The sequence below is a fragment of the Cyclopterus lumpus genome, chromosome 24, assembly GCF_009769545.1.
Source record: "Cyclopterus lumpus isolate fCycLum1 chromosome 24, fCycLum1.pri, whole genome shotgun sequence".
Classification (NCBI taxonomy): Eukaryota; Metazoa; Chordata; class Actinopteri; order Perciformes; family Cyclopteridae; genus Cyclopterus; species Cyclopterus lumpus.
This window is the reverse complement of record NC_046989.1, coordinates 12,467,147-12,493,081: the sequence shown is the minus strand read 5'-3', so window position 1 is coordinate 12,493,081 and position 25,935 is coordinate 12,467,147. Positions and strand designations below refer to the sequence as shown.

Here is a 25,935-nt window from a genome sequence, read left to right as displayed (position 1 = left end):
ATAAAGCGGCTACACCGGGAACCGGAGGCAGGACCGAACAACAAGAACCGAGCTTCACATAACACCATTCAGACCCTTCCGACCAGACTCCAGAGATAGTTTTCTTCTGAAAGACTCGGACGGTCGTGAAACTCTCTCGGGCATCTCGAATTGTCCTCGTCTTGGATGTGTACGGAGTCGTCTCAGTGAGGGGAGGTGTTAGGTGTGACTCCTGTAAGTTAACGGGGAAGTTGACGTTTGGCTTTCGGTGACGTGAAGTTGGAAAGTTTAACCAAAGCGACTGTTGCTCCTCAATTAGGTAAGTTAACATGACTTTATTAGAAGGAGTGGTTGAAGCCGTACTGTATTCAAAATGTATCTGTAATTAATTAAGTAGCTTGAAATACACTGTTAACAAATATTGAATGTATTTGATACTCGTGTTGAAAACAAATTAGGGCTCGACAATCAATATGTTTGAAGTTTTAATCACAATTATGAGGGCATTTTCCTGTGCCAATAGTGTGAGGAACTTTCAACCGTTTATGAAACCCAATTTAATACTGATGCCGCTACATGGTCTACATAAGCAAACAAGTCCATGAGGGAATCGATTGGCTATTTCGCCATCATTATTCTCAAAGTGTGTCATTGGTGGCACTGGGTCTGATTCTGCTTGAAATCAGATGGATTCATGCAGGTTCACCAGGAAGTCCTTTAGGTCAGACTCCAGCAGGGCCTCCAGCAGGGCCTCCAGCAGCGACCAGACCACCATCGACACATTACGATTCGCCTTCGACCTGCAGTCGGATGCTCTGGTGGGAGGAGGAGAGCTTGGCGCACAGCAGCAGCGCATCCTCCTCCTCCGGCCAGGAGTTGAGCCATGCCTCGCTGCCCCGCCGGTCCCCACTGGGAGCCAGCATCCACACCAAGCTGCTGGAGGCCCGGGCCATATTGCTGGGCGTGCTGGAGGAAGGGAGGCACGGGAGAACCATGAACCAGGACTGAGCGGAGCGGGATCAGATCCTGAGAGGTTTTTCTAGAGGTTGCTCTGAAACACTACAACTTTCAGGGACCGCCAAAAGGAACACAAGATAAAGTCACTTATAGTAGCTTTAATCTCAATGAGATTTCAACTTTTTAATCATATATTGCTTGAAGCTAAACATATTTGGACATATATTTGTAGAATGGCGGCATGATAAGTTGATATCATCACAATATGATTGTGTTGTCTATTAACGATAATAGAAGAGTCGTTGTCCAGCCCTAAGAGAAAAAACATGGTGTGTGGACTCAGTATTGATGAACAAAGATGTGTCAAGCTCTTTTGTCCTTCCATCCCGTAAAACCTTTTTTTCTTGCCATAATTATGCTTCAACCACTATTCCACACTTTTTAATAACAAGAACAGAGCCACCGTGTGAAGAGTGTATCCAAAATATATAAGCCCACTCACCAGTCTAAAAGAAGCTAACATGCTGCCGTGAACTTTTGAGCAATGAACATGATGCAGAAATTATTGTGGGTGAAGAAATAATGCTGTACTCGATGAAACCAACGGCAAGCATTTGAAACTGGAAATACAAACACACAGAAGTCTCGATACATGTTCTGCCCTGCGTTTGCCCCAGATTGCTAGTTACACCGCCTCCCTCTCATAAGCCTATCCTGTTGCCTTGACTACTGGTGTGTCAGGGGACTTCATCCTGATCCACTGCTTGATTTTCTCTGACACTAGTTCAGAGAGACTGCCATGAAAAGCGAGAATAACTTGAGAGCAAGTGTTTTGTTTTTCTTCCTCTTACACTGAACTAACTCCTCACCCACCTGATGCAGCCTCAGTTAGCACCTCAGACCTCATGCTGCATCGCAGCTCTGCTCATCCACTGCGCAGCAGGCTGCATGCAGCACTAAAATGGTAACTGCTTCCTTTCTGTGCACCGAACCGTCAGTTTGTTTGACTTACGTTCCATTCAAAGAGCCACGACACAGACGGCTTGGACAATATTTTCCTATTGCTGAGTTTAGGATGGGAAAGGTTTATGATTGCAAATGATCCAGCCAATTAACACACTCTGTTTGAGGGCTTCAGCGAACGTTTATTTCCATTGTGATTTTCTTTTTTCAATGAATTGTTTAGTCTTTTAAATGTCATGAGAATGCTGAAAAACGCTCATCACAATTTGAAGGTTAAAGTCTTAAATTTCTTGTTTTTTCAACATAGAGTCCAGACCCCAAAAGGGAAATCTATAATCACACGAGACAACCAGTGAATATTCACAATTTAGAAACAGAGTCCTATGGGGTTTTTTTCTTACAGAATGACTACAGAATCAAAAGATTTTGACTAATTAATTCTGTCCATTGAATATATATTTTATTTTATTTTTTACATTTGGATCTAAACATTGACACCAGTTGATTTTGTTTCGCATACTCATTAACTGACATACTACATCAGCTTTGTGTCATGCTTTATGGATGGATGGACTACTACTACTACTATGTATCTCAATAAACACCCCTCACCTCAAGAGTCAAGAGTGTCTTTGAGATTTATTCTTTGTTATTACAAGACGTAGTGAGTGTGTGTGAAAAAATAACGGAGGATTTCTTCGTTGTGAGAAGCCATTCGCCAGGAAATGAAGTGGGCCTGAGAATGGCAAGCAGCAGTGAACGTTGACTGGTCAGGGGTTTACAAGATCTCCGCTGTAGCCTTGGGCAGGGGGATACTTGCTGCACGGGAGCCCGTGTGAACCAGTCTCATTAGGCTGGGAACCCACTGGAAAAAGTGGACTATACAGAGCACGGGTGGCTATGGGGGTTGGGGACAAGAAGAGAGACCGTCGCAGTGCAATTGAGGGAAGTGCAAACACGGAATCTTGAAATGGCAATGCCGAGTGACTGTTGTGTATCAAACAACGATTCACAGTGTTTGGTCTTACAAACTTATTTTGCAGCTCTCCCAGTCGAGGCAATGAGAGCCTGACTTTCTTTGAGGTCATGTAGATGTCAGAGCAATATCTAGCAGTTATTTCTGACCACATTTCAAGATGTTTTCCACTGCACCAAGTGAAAATGACCTACCCAGTTCCCAGCTGCGAAAACATCTAAAACATCCTGTGACGTATGCATTCCTTGCACGCGCAGGAATCACTTACATTTCATAAGCACTGATGGAGCAGCAATACAGTTGTCCATCGTATAGCGGCAAGCAACAGTCCCTGCAGCAGGAAACAAAGTAAACCACTGCTCACAGGGGTCATTTAAACCGTTTTCTTGCAGCAATTTTTCACATGTGGACAACAGAAACAGTTATGAGGCAACTGTTTTCACTTATCAGTCTTGTGACATTGTCCTCTTTTTTCTCTTTTTCATTCTGAGCATAATAAAAGAGCATATTTCAGAGGCCAAAAAAAGAAATTCGAGAGTGTTTGTACATTCTCCTCTCTTAAGCAAGCTCCTAATTTAGCAGCAAAGGTTATTGAAACCTCATGGCAGCACTTTTCAGCCTTCCAGCCTGGAATATGCTGGGTTTCTTGTGGTTTTGTGTGTATGAGGGAATAAACAACAACGCCCATATTTATGACTGTTCCAGCTCAGCCTACTCACTGAGCGGTCCTGGAAAAGTGCATGTGACCCCGAGCTGAGGAGATGCTGCCACTCCCTCATCCTGTTGTATGTTAGAGAGGAAGACTATGGTCTGGCCTGCAGGGCAGTGTGTGATTTATACCACGGCCCTGTTTAAACGCAGTCAGCTAACAATGGTGTAATATTCTCAAAGTGAACATCACTTTTATTCTGTGTGTGGTTAAGGCACCACAGAATCCTATGATATGATGGTTGTGTTGCTAGTTCCAAATGCAATAGAGGGCTTTCATTTTAGAACAATTTCATTTGTATCACGTTATTCATTCATTGGATGGGATTTCATCATTGTGCAGAAGATTAATCCTGATGACCTTGGGGATTCCCTTACTTTTCTACGAGCACCTCCAGCAGCTCAAATGTTGAATGCAAGTGAAATATCTTATTTACTTGATAGATTGGCACACAATTTCCTACATAATTTGTTTTGCGAACATATTAGCATTATTTTACCATTCAGCCCAAAGCACAGCCTCACAGAGAATGTAGACCCTGACATCTTAAAATATTTCCAACAAATAATGAAATAATCTGGAATCAAATATGTTGGCATTATAATTTAAAAAATTGTAAAAAACATGTTAAGAAAACTGGGGAAAGGGATAAACCGTATTACATGTGTTGTGCATGATGTGTTTTATTGATTCATTTTCCATCTATAAGCCCGGGGGATATTGTTAAGCGTTTAGGTTACTGGCTAGTCCTCAGATCTGCCTGCCTGCCTGCCTGCCTGCCTGCCTCTCATGTTACTCTCTGACTTTGATTCATAAAATTGCAGGAAATTACACCCATGGGACAATTAGGAGAAATAAGAACGCTTGCGTGTTGAAAAGACCTCATCCAAATCCACACAGCTCTCATTTGTTCTACGCCAGATAAAATCATTCTGGTCACAATGACACAGGAGTAATGGGATCTCAATAATCGGAAGAGAGCGAACATGAGGATAATACATCTCTCCCTCCCATACATTTGTTATATGTATCACGGAAGAGTGGATGTGTTATTCAGAAGGATTATTATGTAATTTAACCGCTGGTATTAGCTGGAAATAGTTTTTCTTTTTATGTGTCATACTTTTTCAATTCTTTCTTCCTCCCTGCCCTCGCACATCTCTTTTTATTTCCCTCCCACTCACACTTTACCAGATTCGTGTTGGAAAAGATTTGCTCAGGTTTTGGTAAATTTCTTTTTTTGTTTAAATTAAAATAAAGGAGAATCTAACATGTATTTTTAACTGTTTTTATATATATATTTTTTAACATTCTGACCGTGTTGAAATTCGTCTTATTCTTTTTCTGTTCCTTTCTTTCAAACAAAGATGAAACACAGATTTTAAATGGTTGATACTGAAAATGAGGACAAGCAGGTGGATTCATTTCCTCATGTAAATGACAATAAACGTGTCTTTATACTACCTTTCCCTTGCTGAAAAAATATATGAAACATGAAAAATGTTCTTATCTCGTGTGAAAAAAACAAACAAATGTTGTTCGCAAAAACAATATGCAAGTGACCTTTTTGCTTACTAACACCCCCATGTCTGCTTCATCTGTGGGTTGCATGCACAGAGTGTCCCATTTAATACTTATTGTATTGTTTTGGTTTTGTCCTGGATGTGTTGTTTTTATGCATCCTCACATCCTCAATCATTTATACCCCTGCATACATGAATAAACAGATTATAACCATGGAAACTGAATTTAGAAAAAACAGAAAAACCAGAGGTGAATAGGTCCAGGTGGTTAATGCTTCATTGTTCTTGTTAGCATTGGTATTTGTTCCCCCTTCATCTGTGTTTCTGTTGTTGATCAGTGTATGGACCGTTTAAAATCCATTAGAATATACATTCTCACATAAAGGTGAGGAGTATTGTTGAGGTGAATGTCTGGATTTCTCAGTAACAATAGTCCGTACCAGCCTGACCTTTAAGCAAGTGGATTTATTGAGAATTACAGTGCACTTGTCCCTCCTCCATTCTATTAAAGGTTGATAAATTATCACTGTGCCAGAGGATTAATAGTCTCTCCGCAGAGACACAGACACACACACACACACACACACACACACACACACACGTTGTAACCTCATGAGACCTCAGTTGTAATCTAATCTCTATTTTTCTACTGTGTATGGACATTGTCTCAACTGTCCAGATTTATCCCTCGGCTTGGCTGCCCGAGAAGCATCATCAGCACATGTTTTTTTATGATAAAACACTGCTGCTAGCTGAGAGGAATTATTGAACCGCTGAATCATTTATGATGTTCACACAAGGATGTTAATGAGCGTTGTTGGTCTCCTGCAGCAGCAGAGGAAGCAGAGCCCAGTGAGTGGAGAAGTGAAACGAGAAGGTAGAAACAGCAGCCCGGCTATCTGCCTGCCCACCTGAGAGTGCCGTGTTATGGGGAAACAGAACAGCAAGCTGCGGCCCGAGGTCCTCAACGACCTGAGAGAGAACACCGAGTTCACTGACCACGAGCTCCAGGAGTGGTACCGCGGCTTCCTCAAGGACTGTCCAACCGGCCACCTCACTGTGGAGGAGTTCAAGAAGATCTACGCCAACTTCTTCCCTTACGGAGACGCCTCAAAGTTCGCTGAGCACGTCTTCCGCACGTTTGATACCAACGGAGATGCCACCATTGACTTCAGGGAGTTCATCATCGCCCTGAGCGTGACATCTCGTGGCGGGTTGGAACAGAAGCTGCGCTGGGCCTTCAGCATGTACGACTTGGACGGGAATGGGTACATCAGCCGGGCAGAGATGCTGGAGATAGTTCAGGTGAGGACTGTATGACAGAACAGGGTTTCTTCATTGATGTTTACGCTGGATGTTTCAGTCTCTTGCCTATTTTTGGTCAGGATCAGCCTCATTCTGCAGATATCAATATGACGAGGTTCAAGCAGTGCATCTCATATTATACAATGATTATTCAAGTAGGAGGAATGTAATTTTAAAAGGTTTTACTCAAGTACAAATCTTAACCCAGAAAAGGAAAGGGAAAAGGAAGGCACCTAATCAGATTCCTTTAGCACATATATTATATCCATACATAGTTAACAATGTAATTAGTCAAAAACTAAGGATTAAACTAAATTATTACTTCATACAGATTTTAATTCCAAGTAGGGCTGCAACTAATGATTACTTACATCTATGAATCTGCAATTTATTGTCTTGAATAATTTATAAATGGTGTGGTCCATAAAATGTCAGAAAATATATATTTTACAGCAAATTAAGACTTGTTCATACTTTTGAAAGATAAATTGCTAAAACAACATACATTATCAAAATAGTTGCCAATTATTGATTTGTCCACTAATAGCTAACAGTCTCTGCCTTTGACTGTTTTTAGGCTCAGTAGTAATTTGTGGGTCTGAATTTATAAGATATTTGACTTCATGGATGCCCTTTATGTTTTTCTTATCACTGTGGCTATATTTAGTCTTCCAATATGGCGAGCTCATCCACCTGCAAGGCCATATCAATATTGGCTCAGTTCGTTGTGTTTGTGGATACAAATGAATGTGAAAAGAAACAGGCAAAAGCATCACAGCTTTTGTTCGTGGTGAATGCGTTTCCCCCATCACAGACCTCGACGTGATCTAAAATGTGTGCAGTTGTAGAGGTCGCAGACAGACAAAGAGGGACTGACTGTGAGTGTAACAGCAGGATGAGCTTCATTTGCCAGAGTGCCATCATTACCAGGTAGCATCAGAAAACAGGTCACGGCATTCAGACAAAAGATGTAGCAAATGTGTTCGGATGGAAACTGTACATAGTTTCTCAATACCAATTACGCCAAGTACAGACTTGTGTACTTTTGGAGTTTGGACTTGGGAGTCCAGACTTCAAAGGAGCTGAGGACGCAGGACGGTCTTTCTGCAATTGGAACAGCAGCTGACTTGATGACGTCACCACCTCAGGTGTTGTTGCTCATGAGTTTACTCCGATTATTCATTGTAAAGTATTTTTACAGTCAAACAAAATATGACAACCCTGCTTTTTTCGTTTTCCTTTAAAATTATAATTATTTGAATTGTATATATATACATATATATATATACCCACTCACACACATATACTTACACATTACAGGCTCACTGCATTTCTCATATGGCACAACTCTTTCCTTCTTGCACTGGTTTCACTGCCATAGACATATAATTGTATATATATGGTGGTAAGGGCACATATTAACTATATATGCTGTTTATATTGCTTGTAATTGGGATGAAGTAAACATCTGTTGAGTATTTTAATGCAGCGGGTCCACCAGACTCCCGATTGAATAACAAAAATATGAACACCACACAAGGGTTAATCAGATTGAAGTAAAAACAAAGGATTTTGACTATTCTTTAATATCTGCTAGCGTACTGACTGGAAAATGACGCACCCAGTAATGCGAGACATCGTGGCATCTCACTCCCTCTCTGAATAGAGCGAACACACTCACACCAACTTACCAGATACCAGTTTCTTTCCGCCGTGTGTCCAACACAACACATACACGTTGATATACAATCTGAAAACGCATCAAAAGCAATGATCCTGCTCATGATTTTATGGAGACAGGGAGGTCGTGGGGACGGAACATTTCATGTTTCAAAGGGATCCGTGTCGCAATAAGACACACAAACCCTGAAAGAGGTCCGATAACAGTACCCTGAAAATATTCCTGCTGACTAAAAACGATAACACGAATAAAGGAATTTCACTTTCCTTACAGCTACATGGGCAGAAAGCGTGAAAGGAGTCTACACATGACCTTTGTGCTCCTGCACATCAAACCATGAGCTTTTTCACCGCGCTCAAATTGTCGCTGTTACCTTCATTAACTTTGTTTCTGTCTTGTAAGGCAGTATTTCTGGGCGACTGCATTGTTGTATCTGTGTGTGTGTGTGTGTGCGTGTGTGTGTGTGTGCACACTGCAGGCCGTGTGGATGTAGCGTGTGCTTGATCTTTGCCGGTGGGAGAGCAAATACACTGGGAGAGTGATACCACTGTGCAGTCCTTTAATCCGCTCACTTAGCCCGGGCTTTGGGTCTCAATTCACTCTTCATCATAAACTGCTGGCAGCATTCTTGCAGACTGCATCCCGACTGCCTTTGCGTATATATATATATATATATATATATATATATACCTTTCTCCGCCTCTGCCGTTCCATTTCTCATTCTCCCTCTTTCTCTCCGTCGCTCTTCTTTTATGTCCTGCTCTTGTGGCCCTCTGCTTCAGCTGAGCTATCATAGTGTGTAAGTTTAATCTTGGTAATCATTGTTGAATCCCTTTATTATACTCAAGATAAAGTGCTGTGGGATGAGCCAGAACGCATTTACATCCATCCATCTCTCTCTCTCTCTCTTTCCCTCAGCCGTCTGTGCTTAGCCTGTCTTGACCTTTGCGTACTTACAACCTGTAGAAGCATTACTGCCGTCCAGGTGTGTGTCCTGAGATGTGCACCTTTCCTGACTCCCACACAGGAGACTCTCTTTGTGTGCTCACCTTATGTACTTGTACCTGTTTCCAGTAATAAGAGGATAACACATACAAAATAATTGTGATTGAGTATTGTTCCATCTCAATGACACGACATTGACCAGCACAATTTAGAATTGTGTTATGCTTCTTGCATACTGGGATATAATGGGTTTCATTCTCACAACAACAGCATTAATACGCATTACATTTCTTTGTTAACAACCCCTCAAAGTCAATAACATTTGAGGATGTAACAAGTAACATTTACTAAAACAATAAGGTTATTATTTATTAAGAGTATGTGTACTTTAAGTAATTTCACTTTTACATATGTTTTGGCCCACTTAATTAGATTAGTCTTACTTTCAATATATAATAACGCTCTGCGTTTTAAATGAGCAAGTGCAACTGTCATATAGACATGGCTGGGATTGTCCACGACCAAGTGTTGCGTGTATAGTCTGTAATGCTTTAGTAGACGCCCCTTTGTGGCAGACAAAGACTTGCAGAACATACACTGCCATCCCATAGGCCAAACCCTAAGGTTACAAGCAAAACAAGTTATTATTGTTTAGTATTAGTTGATTATTAGTGTCATTGTAATACAATTCACGTAAATACGGTAACTTATGCTGGATTATGACAAACCATGGCCGTTTCCCCGACTCCCTGGGATGGGGAGGGGGACGCAGGAAGGTTTACAAACCTGACAACACCATGGTAGCAGCCTGTCAATCACAAGGTAGCCACGCCATTAAGCATACCCTGCTTTATTGTATTTATTTATGACTTATACCCTGCTTTATTGTATTTATGTATGACTTATACCCTGCTTTATTGTATATACCCTGCTTTATTGTATTTATGTATGACTTATACCCTGCTTTATTGTATTTATTTATGACTTATACCCTGCTTTATCTGTTTCCCTTTATTCTAAATGGGACCGTCATTTACAAAATGAATATCATGCTTTGTTTGAAGAAGACTTGAGAGTAGTGATCAAGACCATAAAGTCACGTTAGCAATGTTTACTGAGGTAATAAAGTGAGAAGTGGGCTAATCTTCTCATTGACTTCTTCGATACAAGCTGAATTTGTTTTGCATCCAGCACACCCTTCTGGCTATTAGAACGAATGCACGTTTAAGGCACATTGGCTTCACTTTTGAACCCCAAGTTGCTGCAGATTGAAACAGTTATTTTTCACCTTAACTGCATAAAAGCCTCACAGACGACAAACATAATTTGATATGCAAACAACAGCAATTTGTTCTCTCTTTCCTTTGTAGGCAATTTATAAGATGGTATCCTCAGTAATGAAGATGCCTGAGGACGAATCAACACCAGAGAAAAGGACAGACAAGATCTTCAGACAGATGGACATTGACAATGATGGTAAGACTGTTGTTTCATTTTGATGTGCTTAATATGTTTCGTGAGGAGATATCACAACCAGCTGTCACTATCAGTTGTGCAAGCACATAAATAAAACTGGCGTCCTACTTCTCACCGTACACAAAAAGGTATATAAGCTTTTATATATCATTCCAAGTGGAGGCTGGTGTATAAACATAGAAAGTCAATTTAGTAAAACAGTTGAAATAATATAAAATATCTATTATTAACATGTCATATATCTGCATACAACGTCCTGTTAGTGTGTTATAAACCATTTATTAAATGACTATGTTGCTTATTAATGCTAAATATATTACTTAAAATAAATATATTATACAAAATGTGGTATATAATGTCCTTGACATTATCCAATTGCCACCACAGAGCAGTTGAACGTCACATGAAGCTTGACGACTGACAGAAAGACAGAGAAATAGGACGTCATATAACAACACGACATAACATGAACATAACTCACAAGATAATTAACAGAGTGTATCTCTTTCTGCTGAGCCACCTCGATGTCAGTGGTTTGACATTTAGGTGATGCTACATTCACGGATACACACAACCAAACCCATTCACACAATATTTATTCATTTAAAGAACATCATAATGCCATTTTACTGGCGACCCTCTGCCACACCCACCTCCAGTACCTGCAAGGAAATCAGCCACACAGGCTTTCTGACATGTCACATCTCAGTTAGATATTTAGTGGGCAGCTACACGTGTTTTGGAGCAGAAGGTTCTGAAAGTCTGGAGGTCAAGATGTGTGTTTGATAACATCACGTGGTACAACAGACCAGGCCCACGGCGACAGCTGCAGCCGACCCTCCTTTCTAATGCAATTTATACAGATGCTGTTTGACTGAAAGTGGTAGTTAATTCAAACAAAGTGTGGTGTGCTGTTGTACAAATCCAAATAGTACAATATTCAAACAGTGCAAAGATGCATTCTGTTAGGGATGGCTAAACAACAACTTAAAGCTTTCATCATTTTAAATACTTTTGCAGGTATAAAATCCAAAGTATATGTAGCTGTCCCGTTTAGACAAGAATCCCAGAAACCCACACAATAGAAATGTTTATAGTAGTCATTTTTATAAACCAACAGACACTATACTGCGTTGACATAAATACATACATTGTAATTAGCCTGTTCCTACTTTTTGACATCTAAAGATTTCCTGACTTATATGAAAACAGCAAAACTGTTATTAGCTATAAATGACTCGATCAGTCATAGAACGGAAGTTCTTTGTAATGTATTTAGAAGTTGTGTACTTTGCCTAAACCATGTTGTCGGCACATGAGCTCAAAAAGAACATCAGAGACTCGTCTGTTTAGTGGGTGGTTGCTGTATGATTCACCCCTCACATGCTCAACCGCTGAATGTGAATCTTTTTTTGATCTGTGCTTCACAGGTAAATTGTCTTTGGAGGAGTTCATTAAAGGTGCCAAGAGTGACCCGTCCATTGTCAGACTGCTGCAGTCGGATCAGGGAGCCTCTCGTCAGTTCTGAGGACAGTGACAATAACAGACACACACACTCTCCAAAACACAATCACAAACCCACAAATCGGTCGGGTCAGCATCAAAACTCACTCACCAGACAATCCTTTCATTTTAAACGCAGTCATTGTCTTATTGTTTACATTAATGGGCAATTCTCTCGTCAATGTGGCTCCTTTCCTGTGGACTATGACGTGCTTTCAGTTGAGGTATTTTCTGTATATGCTTTTCCAAAGCTCTCTTGCCTTGAAATGGTGTTTACCTGTTCTCCATAAGTGAAGTGCCATATATTTATACTGACTGGACGATGTGCTCCCAAGTATTATGAATCCCATTATGTTACACCAGGAGAAAACTAATTACATCACTTCTTATAATTTGATTCACCTTAACTGTGCTGAAAAGTGGCTTATGTGGTTCAGGATGTCAACTGTAGTTAACAAGTTGCTCTTCTGAACAAGTTCGATATGCCTTTGTTATTGCATGCACCCGGTGATATAAGTTTTCTGATATTGTTACAGTTTATGTGAATAATGAGACCGTGATTGTTTTTATTCCTTTTTATTTTTGTAACAAAAATGTTGTTTTCACACAATTGAAATAAAAGTCGTGTAAAAAAAAATCTACACAAGTCCCACAGTATCTCCTTGTGGACAGACATGAAAACCCAGCAAGATTCTCACTTACTGGTTTAAAAAGAGAAACAAAAATATCAAGAGTCACATAAGGTTGGACATTCGTGTATTACTTTGCCCAAATATTTAAATTTGTGCTTGAGGGTGACTGAAAAGGGGAGAGGGGAACAATGTTCAAAAATGACTTGAATGAACAACTGAAATGCCACATTCATAGACTCCTCCCCCTCAGCTGGCGGCCACCTATAAATATGCAAATTCTAATGTTCAGCAGGTATGTGAGGCAGAGTTCAGTCCATAGACACGACACATAGCCAGCCCCCCCCCTCCCCCCCCCCCCCGTTACTGACAAAGAAGATGAGAGAAACTGCAGGTGTCTCTCATGTGTCTTTTCTGGAATATTTTAATTAACTGGGCGACCCGGCCTCCCATTCGTCCACGGGAGAGGGGAGGCGGGTCGCACAGGACCAGACCAGATTGACCCTAGTCAGTTCCAACCCCGTTTGGGCTCATAACTCAATTTTATCAAAGTTATCATCCAGGTCTACATCACTGAGGTCATAGTCCTCCTCCACAGGAAGCTGCATTGAAAACAAAGAAATAAAGACAAACTGTTACCAAAGATGGGGACAAAGATGAAAACTTTCACTTTAACCAATTTATAGATTACAAATACCACATTTGTGGAGCTTAAAAAACCCATTAATTCACAAATAAGTACTATATTACTGGACTGCCTGTAAGACATAAAAGTCTTTAAACTCAGAAATAACTATAGATGGACTTTTCACTCCGTGAGAAAAGAAACATTATCTGACATTATCTGAGCGCCTAAACTTCCACTGCAGTGTTTCTTGATATATTCATCTGTGTACATGATTGTAATAGTCTGTAGTCGTTCCAAATGATCAAAGATTTGGCTGTAAGGTCACTCGGACTCGGGCATTATATGTGCTCCATCTTAAAGCCATATTTAGCTTTAGCTTTTTTCTGATCATTGTACATATTTACAAAATGCTGTATTTTGTTCTTTCTGTTAACATTGTTGTGGATTAGGTAGTCTATTTTAAAATTAACTTTAGTAGAGTTCTCAAGACCCACGTCAACACCGGGACAATTGATCCGTACAACGTGGGATTTGGCTTCGTAGAAAGGTAGAGTAAAATGTCCAATGCGTGTTAACTTAACTTAGAAAATTAATACAAAATCTAATTTCTACCTAGCAGGGCCTTCAACCCATTTGGCTGAAGGACAATAACTTATCTGTACATATGGTCAGAGATTTGAGACCACTGTGATGCTCCCACTCACCTGTCCATCTTTGCCGTCCCAGGGTTCAACAGTGTGAATCTTGGGCAGGGCTCCACCTCCCAATGTGGCAGTTGAGCCACGGCTACAGAGAGCTCCCTGAGGAAGAGATGAACCACGTGAGCGCCTTCGTTCAGTTTACTCTGAAGCATATTTTTACATTGGTTCTGTTGTACAACGGTTCTTGTAATGGTGACATTTTTTAAAATGTTTTTAAATACCTGAGGAACTCATGAATGCCAGTCTCGCTGAAGGAGCCCCTGAGCAGAGCAAATTTCATTTTGCGTGCGTTGATGGCCGCCATCGCAGGATAGCCAAATCCACCAATACCAAGAGAAGCCTCCAGCTCCATCTGAGCTCCAGCTTCAGTCCACAGCCAGCTGACAAAGTGAGAGCAGGACATTAGTTATTACTCTGACGTTAACTGCTGGATGGCTCAATTTTCTTCAGCTCAATAACTCCAAATCAGAAGTCATATTATTCAGTTCCCCAAACAATAACACCAGTCTCATCAAGAGTCAACTAGGTCCCCTGGCTGCTTATTTAAAACCTGTTGCCAGAAATTTGTGTTTAATGTTTGACTCAATTAAATTTTGAATCACAGATAAAAAAAAAAAAATTGTCCTGCTTCTTTCAATTAAGAATAATCTCAAAAGTCAAACCCATATTGTCACGCTCAGATCTGGAAAAAGTCATTCATGCACTCATTTTCTCTCGACTCGACTACTGCAACTCCCTCCTTTCCGGTCATAAACCAAAAATCCATCTCCTGCCTCCAACTAGTCCAGAATGCAGCAGTTCGGCTTCTGACTGGTTCTAACAGACGGCATCACATGACTCCAGTCCTGGCCTCTCTCCACTGGCTCCCTGTTAGTTTTAGAATTGATTTTAAGATTTTGCTGATCACTTTTAAAGCACGCCTGGGTCTGGCCCCATGCTACATCGTTGAAATGTTAGCCCCATATGAGCCAGCTCACAGCCTTAGTTCCTCCGGTGGGGCCCTTCAAGGCCCTTCAAGTTCCTTCAAGGCCATTCAGTTCCTTCAAGGCCCTTCTGGCCGTTCCAAAGTCAAGGCTTAAATCAAGGGTGACCGTGCTTTTGCCATCAGAGCCCCTCGACTTTCAGGTAACAACTTACCTGAGGGGATAAGGCTCGCAGAATCAGTAGCTTCTTTTAAATCACTTCTTAAAACCCATTTTTATAGAACTGCTTTTAAGTGATGTCGTCCTTTTATGCAGTTTTCCCCTATTTTAGTTTGTCTGTTCTGCTTTATTTTGTATTTGTAATTTTCTATTCCTCTATTGTGTTCATTGCCTCATGTATTTTCTGAAATGTTTACTTGTATTGATGTTATGTTTTTACCTTGCATATATGTAGAGCACTTTGTAAACTCTGTTTTTAAAAAGGTGCTATATAAATAAATGTATTATTATTATTATTAGTCAGTCCGAATTAGCAATTGGTATCATAACCCAGGACAGGTCTGTCATCCTTACCCCCACATCTTCTTCTTGTACTTCTCAGACATCTGCATCATCACCTTCAAATAGTCGTTTCTACATGCTGCGCCTGTTGAGAGACAAGGACAGTTTATGGTGAGTGATTCAAGGATCACTAGTTGCCTGCAGTTCTGCTGCATTTGATACAATATTGAATAATCAATTACAATTGTGTTTCCTTCTCTGTTCTTTAAGGTTACATTTCTGAGCTATTGAACATGAGTCTCACCTGTGTCCAGGATGTGTGGCAGAAAACCGATAACACACAACTGACTGTCCTCACAGGTCTTCATCAAGATGTCTTTATTGAGGATCTGTGAGACAAACATTTCCAATACACACACATTTTATGTTTTGTGAATTTACATAATTATATAAACGTATAAAGTTCAGGGTTTAGCTGTGATCAATGAGATCATTTTGGGACAAATTTTGGACCGTTGATTTAGCAAAGTTCTTTTGTTTGTCTTGTCGCACACAAACAGACAATATTTAAATTAGATTATGAATTTAATCACAATCGTGTTCATTAACATAGAAAACATATCTTAAAAAAGGTGATAATTTTGTGCTTTATGACTTTTAGATTTCGAAAAAGCATAATCTCCAGATTTTTACGGCCCCTTTTATTTTAGTCCAATACCAGCACTATAAACTTTCATACATGAAGTATGATGCAAATACACTGACCTCCAGCAGTTCAGGAGGAGCAGCGTGGTCAGAGAACATATCCAAAGCCCTCTCGATGATGTCTCCACGGGTGCGGCCTCCTTGGTAGTCTTCGGGCTCCTCGCCTTTGCGGAAAATCTTGATGGTGGGAAATCCACGGATCTAAAACACATAAAACACATATTGTTCCAGTTCTGCAAATCATTTTGACTTGAAGACATATTTCCTGAGAACTGATTGAATTAGTATGTTCTGACTTACTCCATTCTAACGAGATAGTCTCATAGCTTTGGTCGGACAGTAACACTATATTCTGGTAAAATCTGCAGAGACTTCATTAAATGTCCAAGAAGAGCAAAAAGCCCACACTCAGGTTTGAGACACTTATACAAAACTACGTATGCAAAGCAACTTTTGTCTCATGGCTCGGTAGCCATTGAATCATCATGTGTACTGACTAATTTGGATATGTACTTAGTTACTAATTAGTGGTTAAAAGTGCAAAATACAAGTTTAGCAGCTTTGGCAAAACTTCTAGTATCGTATGGAGGAGTGGTGTCCAGTAAATGGACTTGACCAGCGCTTTTCTAGTCTTCCGACCACTGTCAAAGCGCATTAACGCTACATGACATCATTAACCCATTCACACACTGATGGAAGGGTTTAAGGTTCCACCTGCCCATCAGGAGTAACATTCACACACCGTAGGCACAAGCAATTTCGGGGTTAAGTTAAGTGTCTTGCCCAATGACACATCGACATGGGCTAGCGCAGCCGGGGATCGAACCGCCAATCCTCTGATTGAAAGACGACCCTGCTCACCACTGAGTCACAGTCACCTAGTGCAATTATTTGTACCAGAATTGTGTACCAATGCACTACTTTGACCTCTCACTCACCCCGTAGCGGCCGGACACAGCCTGGTGCACAGTAGCATCCATAGCTCCGAGGCGAACTTTGCCCTTGGTCTGCTCGTTGACAGCCGAGGCTGCAGCTGCCCACTCAGGCTCCAGGCTGTCAACAACAGACAAAAGTGATGGTTAAAAAAAAAAAAAGAGAAGAAAAACAGAATTCATTCCATAGTAGATAATTCACAATTCATAATAAGATGTATTCATTCTTTCCCAAACAAATATCGGTTTCTGAAATACTAGATGAAAATGTAGAAAAAGTTGCAAACTGGAAAATAAGATGCTCAGATTGCACTAAACAGTTTTAATAGAGATTACCGTCTCCTGAATAAAAGTTTCAATTACGTGTTTTCAGTCTGTCTGTGGATTATCCAGATTTACTGGGACATTGCATCCAGCAAAAAAAACAACAGTTTTATTCTTTCAAACCACGCTTTTCAGTGCTTTGTGCAGCAGAAACAAAATTCAAACAAACAGCCACTGTTGTATTCGGGTGGCAGATATCTCAGAGATGGCCATCTTGTCTTTCATTTACTAGTGAAGGGGGTGTATCACTCTATCATATAGCTGGGGTGGACTGTGCCAGGTATCAAACTCACCTTTTGCAGTGTCCACACCAGGGGGCGAAGAACTCCACTAGCCACACCCCATCACTCTCCAACACCAGCTTGTCAAAGTTGTCATCAGTGAGCTCGACCACATCCTGCTTACTGCCGCCGCCACTCTGCTGGAAGGAAGTTGAGTATTACTTAACAATGTTCACTTATGTGTTTGATCTTCCAATTTCAAATAATTACAACAAACTACTGCACTAATAATGTAGCTACCTGTTTGTTGTAGCCAGAGCTGCCAGACTTGCCGCTCATCCGATCCTTCACCAGAGTGCGCAAAACGTTCATGGCTCCATCCACAATGGCTTGGCTACTGCGTCCACCTGAAGGACGAAGGGGATCCAAAAGTAGGTCATTGCATCCAAAGACATTAATTTAGTCTCAAGTCTTCCCAACAATAATTTCTATGGACAGAAAGCAACTTGATTAACTGAGAAAGGATGTGGTTAGTTGCCTCTGACACCTACATTCCCATTGCTCTGAACTGATCGAATTATTACTTAACTTTTCAGAACATTTTGGCAGGGCTTGATGAGGTCACCATCAAGGAAAATGTCAAACTCACAAAGCTGCCTATTGAGCAAACAAAAAGCTATTTGTTTGGTCAGTGGCTTTGGCTGTACCTTGGTAGTCCTCTGGCTTGTTCTTATTGGCTCCAAAGATCTTGATGGTGGGGAAACCTTTGACGCCATACTGGCCTCCCAGTGACTTGTGCTGGTCTGCATCTACTGCACCAACCTTCACAATACCCTGCGGGATTTCAGAAAAAAAGACAAAAGGAAACCAAGCCTCTTATTCATTTCTTCACAGAACATTTGTGAGCCGTTTCACAAATCTGGAAGTCAGCATGTCAATAAACAAATGCAACAGTTACTTATGTATGCAGGATATCTCCACACACACGCTGTTGAGAAAACACATTAGAGGTGATAGCTATGTGTGGAAAAATACTTTCAATAAAAAAACAAAAACAATGTTATATTACCAGTTCAAGATAAAAACAAGACTCACTAATATTTGACTACAGTCCCATGTCTGCCCACGTCACACGCCTGCGTTTGCTGTTATTCTCACTATTGAATTGCAAACGTGTAAAACACTAGTAGGTGGAACAAAGCTGTGAGCTGCCGAGTATACCTGCTTAGTCATATCTGCCTGATTATTCAGTAATTGTTTCATATATCTAGTGAAGGCACATCATCAATAATCCAACTGTCATATTGACACTATCAGCATTCACTAACAATATTCTGGTATTGGATTGTTGTCATCATTGCCCTGGTAGAACTAGTAGATACTAGTAGAACTGGTAGATACTGTAGAACTAGTAGAACTAGTAGATACTGGTAGATAAAAAAAGTCGAGAGGGCGTTTTGTTTACCTTGAGGGCAGTTGCTGCTTTTTTCCAATCAGGAGTTAAAGTTTGACTAGTGGCCACGACCTGTAGTGATGAATAAGAGAAGGGATGAACGATCTAATAGATGGTCAATTAGAAAAGATGAGTCGTTCTCTAGTAAATATAGCAATAGACACACTTCATGAGCTATTTTTGTTTGCTCTATTGGGTGTGTGAGTATATACCGTACACAGTATGTTGTTTATCAGAATATATGCTAAAATATATAGCATATATATATATATTTTTTTTAAATCATGTATCCTTATCCTGCACATTGAGATACTATTGTATGCCAACTTTGCATCCAAGTCTCCCGAGTCCTTTCTTTCAGATCCTAAGGTGAATGTTTCTGTGAGTGAGGGCAACGACAAGCAGACGACTCAAACATCACTGAGTCGATGGAAGATGCTTTCATTTAAACTTGGGTCACTGTGTCACCACTCGGCTCATCCGAGGACAGTTGTTGCCTTTATTTAACTAATGGCCACCAAAAGGAAATGGACCTCACCAGGGAGCGTAGAACTCAATCAGCCACAGACTGTCACTCTGGAGGCACCTCCTTGTTGAAGTTGGAGGGGGTGAGCTCAACAACATCATCACTTGGGGAGTAAAAGGCTCGGACAGACAGGACCAGGGAGCAGCCCAGCACACCTGTTGGGAGAAGATACAAAGGGTTTACTCTCAACCTTATGCTAACGTGGATTGAACTCTACGTGTTCAGTAGAGTCAGAGCTGAAAGGACACCACAAGCCTATTCAAATAGAGATTATATGCAGAGTTATGTTACGAACACGTCTGTTTTATTAATGCATTGATTCAACGATAACGGAGGCCTGGCAGTGTTCTCTGCACCTCGACTTAGCTATTCAAGCTAGCAACAGAACGACAAAACACAGCTAGCATTACCAATACACAGACAGGACTATTTCACAAGCAGAACGGCTGTTGCTGTTGTTACCTACCAAGTAAAAGGCAGTCTCATGGTTGTTGCTGCTCGCTCTCTGTGACCGTCTCCTCTGTTAGCCGACACACGCAGACTACTTCCGCCGCTGCTTCTCCCACGAAAAGTAATACGGGAAAAACCTCACCGTGGCCCACGCTGATTGGTCCACCTGGATCGGCGCTGCGTCTCAGCCAATCAGCGTGCGCCGGTGTAGTTAGAGAGCCGATACAGTGAAGACAAGTGGATCCGTCTCGAGTTAGTTCATTTGCATAACTGCATAAAAGGAGGATATGTAAAAAGAAGAAACTGGAAATACAGACAAAATGCAGACAGATAGTATTATCAGTAGTATTTGTTAAGTATCGAAAGTTAAAGTAACGTTAGTTATTATACAGGATACTTGCTTATTATTACTGATGCAATACGTTGTAACCATTATTGTAATGTTGCAGTTAGTTGAAGTTAAACTAATGAATGCCTTTATAGAGGTATGGGTTAGTTTAATTCTTAACAATGCATATTATTTTACAAACTCAGTTATTTTACAAACTTAATCTACAAAGTCACTTCAGCAGTCGAATAATTATATTGGAGTATAATTTACCTCTGAAATGTAGCAACGTAGAAGTACAAACTAGCAGCCTGTACTAGAAACACTCATGTAAAGTAGGGTACAAGTACCTCAAACTTGAAACGGAAACGGAAATTTCAAGCTGCCACTGATAACTTTTACATGTAAAAATACTTTACTACTTTTATTTAAATCCAACAGTGAAAGCCTATGTTTTTCCATTATAATTTTGTAAGAAAATTAAAACACTCCAAAGGCACTTAATGTTCACCAAAGTTTAACTTGCACCTCTGCATTGTAGGCTTTATTTTAGTTTTTTTTTACGGGGTTACGAATTTGCAGTAGTCAATAACCCTGGACTTTATTATACAGTACATTGTTGTTGTTGTTGTTGTTGTTGTTGTTGTTGTTGTTTTTATTACTTATTTATAGATTCCTAATGTGCACCATTGTTTGCAATGAGAAGAATTAAAGCATTTCGGCTGTATTGTGAAGTTTGTGTCACTAGGTGGAGACAAACAACAAGACAAAATACTGGCCTGCGAGATGATGACCTGTCAGACTGCCAATCAATAATTCAGTGTACGCTATAGCAGAATTGATCAGTTGATAAAGTTAAAGTTGTCCATAAATCTTATTTTGCAGGATTTATATTTGAAAATAGCCTCAGAAACCAAATAGATTAATTGCAATGCTTCCACTGATGGCACAAGTACTAATCCCGAACCATCGCTATCATTTATCGCCTCACTAAACAGCCATATAATGTACAGTATCTTAATAGTTATTGAGCCAATAATCTCTCCCACATTAAGTTATTACAATTAATTAATATTTAGCTTTAATCTTTTTCGTCTGGGGAAATTGGTTATAGCCTATAATACATTCAAAATGGATGATGGATAATGCGTCTTGGTCTGGGGTATACTAAAAGGATTTTACAGGCTATATAAAAACGAAACAAACGGGATGATTCAGGTTTCTTATGTGTTACCTGTTAATCGATTACCTTGAACTAATTGTGTTTTTTCAAGTGCGTGTCTCTGATTTCCCTGTTGCTACTTCACAATTCATTACAAGTGGAGATTTATGATGTGCGGCGCCCGTCTGCACTGCGCTGTGTCAATGCAACTACAGAGAGAGCGCGCGACCGGAAACACGGATATAGCCTAAACAATAAATGCATATATTTTTGTATGTGATTTTCTTCATTTGTTTAATCTCTAGTTATTTGTGAGTGTTATATATCCTGATCCTTGGGCATTATTTTGAACCTTTTGCTAATATGACTGAATGAACCTAAATAGATGTACATAATTAGTGTGTGTTTGTGTAAATACTTGCACATACATTTTGTTATAGACAAAAAAGTTATGGAAGAAAGATTTGCAAAGCGTTGTAAGAAGACATCTTTGGAGGACATGGATTGATTATTAACTGCTGGATCATCTGAATATGCACAATATATATATATATATATATATATATATATATATATATATATATATATAGTATATTCAAAAATATACAATATATATATATATGTCATTATAATTTTTTTAAATAATTGGCTCAAATTGCATTCAGGAGTGTTTGGTGGTGTAGCAAAAATAACAATAGTGAGGACTTAGTTTGAATATTATCACCGGAAGTCAAGGGGTTTGATTGTGTCTCACTTGACGTTACGCGCACTTCAATACCAACTTTCTTAGAGCGCACACGAGTGTTGTGTCGAGCTGAGGAGACTTCACGCGGGCGGCAGTCACCTCTGAGCAAACATATATATGTTTTCAACTGAAACACAGATATAAGAAGACAGTTGAGGTTGTATGCACCGCGTCGGGGCTTCTGGTGACTCGTGTTTACTTGGACGGTTACAATTGTTGAACATCTCGGTCACTCGGGCTGTTTTGTGACAGACTTGTTGACACCATCATGTGGGGGATCCAGCGGAGTCGATATGAAGACGGCAACGGCTCTGAAGCCAGGCGAAGAGACCGAGATTGTTGTGAACATCGGCGGCGTGAAACAGGTGTTGTTTGGGGACGTGTTGAATCGCTACCCGGACACTCGGCTGGCAGAACTGGTCGACTGTTCACTCAAGTCTTCCGAAGAAATATCCTCACTATGTGACGACTACGACCCTGACACGGGAGAATTTTACTTTGACAGAGACCCCGAAGCATTTAAGTGTATAACGGAGCTGTATTTGTATGGAGAGATTCACATGAAGCGAGGCATCTGTCCAATTTGTTTCATGAAGGAGATGGAGTTCTGGAAGATCGACTCGGATTTTCTGGACGACTGTTGTAAATGCCACCTGAAGGAGGTAGAGGATGAACTCGCAGAGATCGCAGAGAAAGTGAAAACTATCCTAGTGGACCGAGATGGAGATCCGTCTGCAGGAGGCTGGCAGCGCTTCCAGATGTGCCTCTGGAGGCTGATGGAGAAGCCGGAGTCCTCGTTGCCTGCGCGCACAATCGCCATCGTCTCTTTCATTTTTATCCTCGTCTCCTCTGTGGTGATGTGCATCGGGACAATCCCCGACCTGCAGGTGGAGGACTCGGAGGGTAACCTCACGGAGAACCCAACTCTGGAGGTCATCGAGACGGTGTGCATCGGCTGGTTTACTATTGAATACATCCTGCGTTTGATCTCCTCCCCAAATAAAATGAAATTCGTCCTGGCTTTCATGAACATCGTCGACTTCATGGCGATCATGCCCTTCTTCGTTGTGCTAATTCTGACCTCCTTGGGTACAGGAGTTATGGAGCTGGCTAACGTGCAGCAGGCGGTGCAGGCTTTACGCATAATGCGCATTGCGCGCATTTTCAAACTGGCTCGCCATTCCGCTGGACTCCAGACCCTCACATCTGCCCTGAAGAGCAGCTTTAAAGAGCTCGGACTGCTCCTCATGTATATGGGCGTGGGGGTCTTCCTTTTCTCCGCATTGGGCTACACCATGGAGCAGAGCCACCCGGAAACCCTGTTCACCAGCATCCCGCAGTCGTTCTGGTGGGCTGTGATCACCATGACCACGGTGGGCTATGGAGACGTCTACCCCAAGACCACTTTAGGTCGGTGTAACGCGGCCCTCAGCTTTCTGTGCGGGGTGATCGCCATAGCGCTGCCTATACACCCCATTATCAACAATTTCGTCTTGTTCTACAACAAGCAACAGGTGCTGGAGACCGCTGCCCAGCATGAGATTGAACTGATGGCACTGCGCTCAGGTGAGCTGGAGGCTGCGCCCGGCGCGCAGACACACGCGTGTATCGCAGGTGTCTGGGACAACGCCATGCACTCCTGTCACAGCGACACCTTCATCCCCTTACTGAAAGATCACAGAAGAGGGGCCGGGATTCAGACCCCCAGCATGGACACAAGCTTTGAAAGCACAGCCGAGGCCAATGAATATTTCATCTGATAAACACTGAAGACTCATGCGAAAAGATTCTGCAACAAAACAACAAAGGAATCATTAATTGCGGTCTTCTTTCAACTTAAACCTGCACACTTCAGGGTTAATGATATACCACAGTGACTGGGAACATTTTTTGTAAATAGCCCGAGGACCGTTAACGCTTTTGAGGAATCGCGTCCATTAAAGGGATATATGTGTGAGATGTTGACTTGAAGAGTGCATATGCGCAGTGACTCTCTGTAGGGCTGAGGGCTTCTGTTTGAACAGCCAGTGTAGGCTTCTTATATAACAACCCCATCCCCAATGCTCACACTACTGCACTGTAGCATATTCCCGTGTACAGACATATACAATATATCCCAATGAATGTTTAAAGAAAAAAGAAGAACGATTGGCAGCTCCTCCAGGATTAAAGAGGACAAATATATGTCATCCTGTGATAGGTTTACGAAGGGTTGTACAGGCATGATAACAAAATAAAAAGGAAAACACTCAGTGATAGAGACTTATAGTGCGATAAATTACAATAAAGACACATAAAGTACATCAGAGACTATGAGTAGGGCAGGGATTATAAACGCATCATCAAGGCAGTTTATATCGGTTTCTGCTGGTGATCTTCTGTAAGTGAAACTGCATGGTTGTGAAGCAATATATCAGATACAAAACCCATCTACTGTGCAGAAGTGGGGAGAGCAGTGAATGTGAAGGTCCAATGGAATAACTTGACCACCAGGTTATGGGTGAGGGGAAATAATAACAGGCTGAGGGTTAAACTGAAAAAAATCCCAAAGGCTAAATTATTAAACTTTAAAGTAAATTTTTCAAAGCGCAAGCTAAGCTGACAATCTGAGTGAAGATTTCTGATGAAAATATATATAAAAGTATCAATGATGGGGACAGCTTTTCATTAATTCGTCAAAACAGCATGCATCATCAGAGCAGCAGGTCCTCAAAAGACGGAGTGAAAGTATAATTGGAGTATCAACAGGACGTGGCTGCCTGTAAAATGTGTCTTAGTGCATTACTTCTCTTGTTTTGATGAAACTTGAAAGGAAGACATTTTCACACTGTGTCCATGTTTTAAAAATGCACTCCGAATTGGCTTAATGGGCTTAATGGGCACTATATTTAAAGGTTAAAGTTTCACAGTTTGAAAGGTCTCTACTCTGACACCAGTAGTCTGAGTGACTTGAAATTTGCTGCGCAAATAGAACAATCCTTACTTTACACAGGAGCTATTATTAAGATTTTAAATAAATGTCATGTCTCATTATGTCAGTGTTTTGATCTTGTTGCAACCTGGAGGGCTGCTCGATGTCAAGATTGTGTTATTGTGCCCAATCTTATTTTGTGAAATCTTCATGAAATAAGCTTAACATCTTGCATGTGATTGTCCCGCTAAAATGGAGCATATGAAGAAGAACGAGCTGAGGACACGGAGAGCAGCAGGTAGCCTGGAAGTGGAATGATGCAGAAGAAAAGGCTTTGGTTGGTTACCGTGGAATATGTTCCCCCTCAACTCTGGAATGTAGTCTACATATTTATAACCAGAAGTCTGCATCATGTCCCAAATAGGTTGATTGTAATAAACTGATGTTGTTTGACACTATTCATTTTATAAAAGTGGATATTGTTTTAATCATAATTTCTTTTTGGGTTTCTGTTTTTTGGTTAATTTAGAAGTTTGCATTAGTGCTGCTACCTGCGGAAGATGGACATTTCAACCATTCATTATTACTTATTTATTACTGTTTGTGATTTATTGCTGTAGAGTAAAAGCTGCCGAACACTAACTGTAACCTTCATGTCACCCTTAGAAAAATACCATTTCAAAAGTATTTTTGAAAAGATTAAAATGGCAAATATTTTAATATGTTTTGAAAGGACGTGAACATGCAGATGGTATGTTGGTTTGGAGAGTATTTAAAAA

At 40.8% G+C, this 25,935-nt stretch overlaps 3 protein-coding genes across 4 annotated transcripts; 2 read left to right on the top strand and 1 right to left on the bottom strand.

Annotated features, from left to right (window-relative positions):
* On the top strand, positions 1-12,645 carry hpcal1 (hippocalcin-like 1). Of its 2 annotated transcripts, none has more exons than XM_034527542.1 (4): positions 1-298; positions 5,942-6,412; positions 10,409-10,514; positions 11,945-12,645. In XM_034527542.1, the coding sequence occupies exons 2-4, from the start codon at positions 6,035-6,037 to the stop codon at positions 12,040-12,042; spliced, it is 582 nt and encodes a 193-aa protein (XP_034383433.1). In that variant the 5' UTR covers positions 1-298; positions 5,942-6,034; the 3' UTR covers positions 12,043-12,645. The 2 variants fall into 2 exon arrangements, with proteins under 2 accessions (XP_034383433.1, XP_034383432.1); XM_034527541.1 differs by having other exon boundaries at positions 5,939-6,412; positions 11,945-12,456.
* Positions 12,581-22,469, bottom strand: pdia6 (protein disulfide isomerase family A, member 6). Its single transcript, XM_034528168.1, is given in 14 exon segments — positions 12,581-13,248; positions 13,979-14,061; positions 14,064-14,074; positions 14,197-14,355; positions 15,472-15,544; positions 15,704-15,788; positions 16,165-16,305; positions 17,043-17,157; positions 17,654-17,778; positions 17,882-17,988; positions 18,289-18,415; positions 19,047-19,139; positions 19,621-19,715; positions 22,445-22,469. Coding segments are annotated over 14 exon segments (1,311 nt in total). The 3' UTR covers positions 12,581-13,176.
* Positions 22,470-22,513: 44 nt separating this feature from the next.
* LOC117727306 (potassium voltage-gated channel subfamily F member 1-like) lies at positions 22,514-24,081 on the top strand. Its single transcript, XM_034527540.1, is given in 2 exon segments — positions 22,514-22,564; positions 22,566-24,081. Coding segments are annotated over 2 exon segments (1,491 nt in total). The 3' UTR covers positions 24,006-24,081.
* Positions 24,082-25,935: the final 1,854 nt, after the last annotated feature.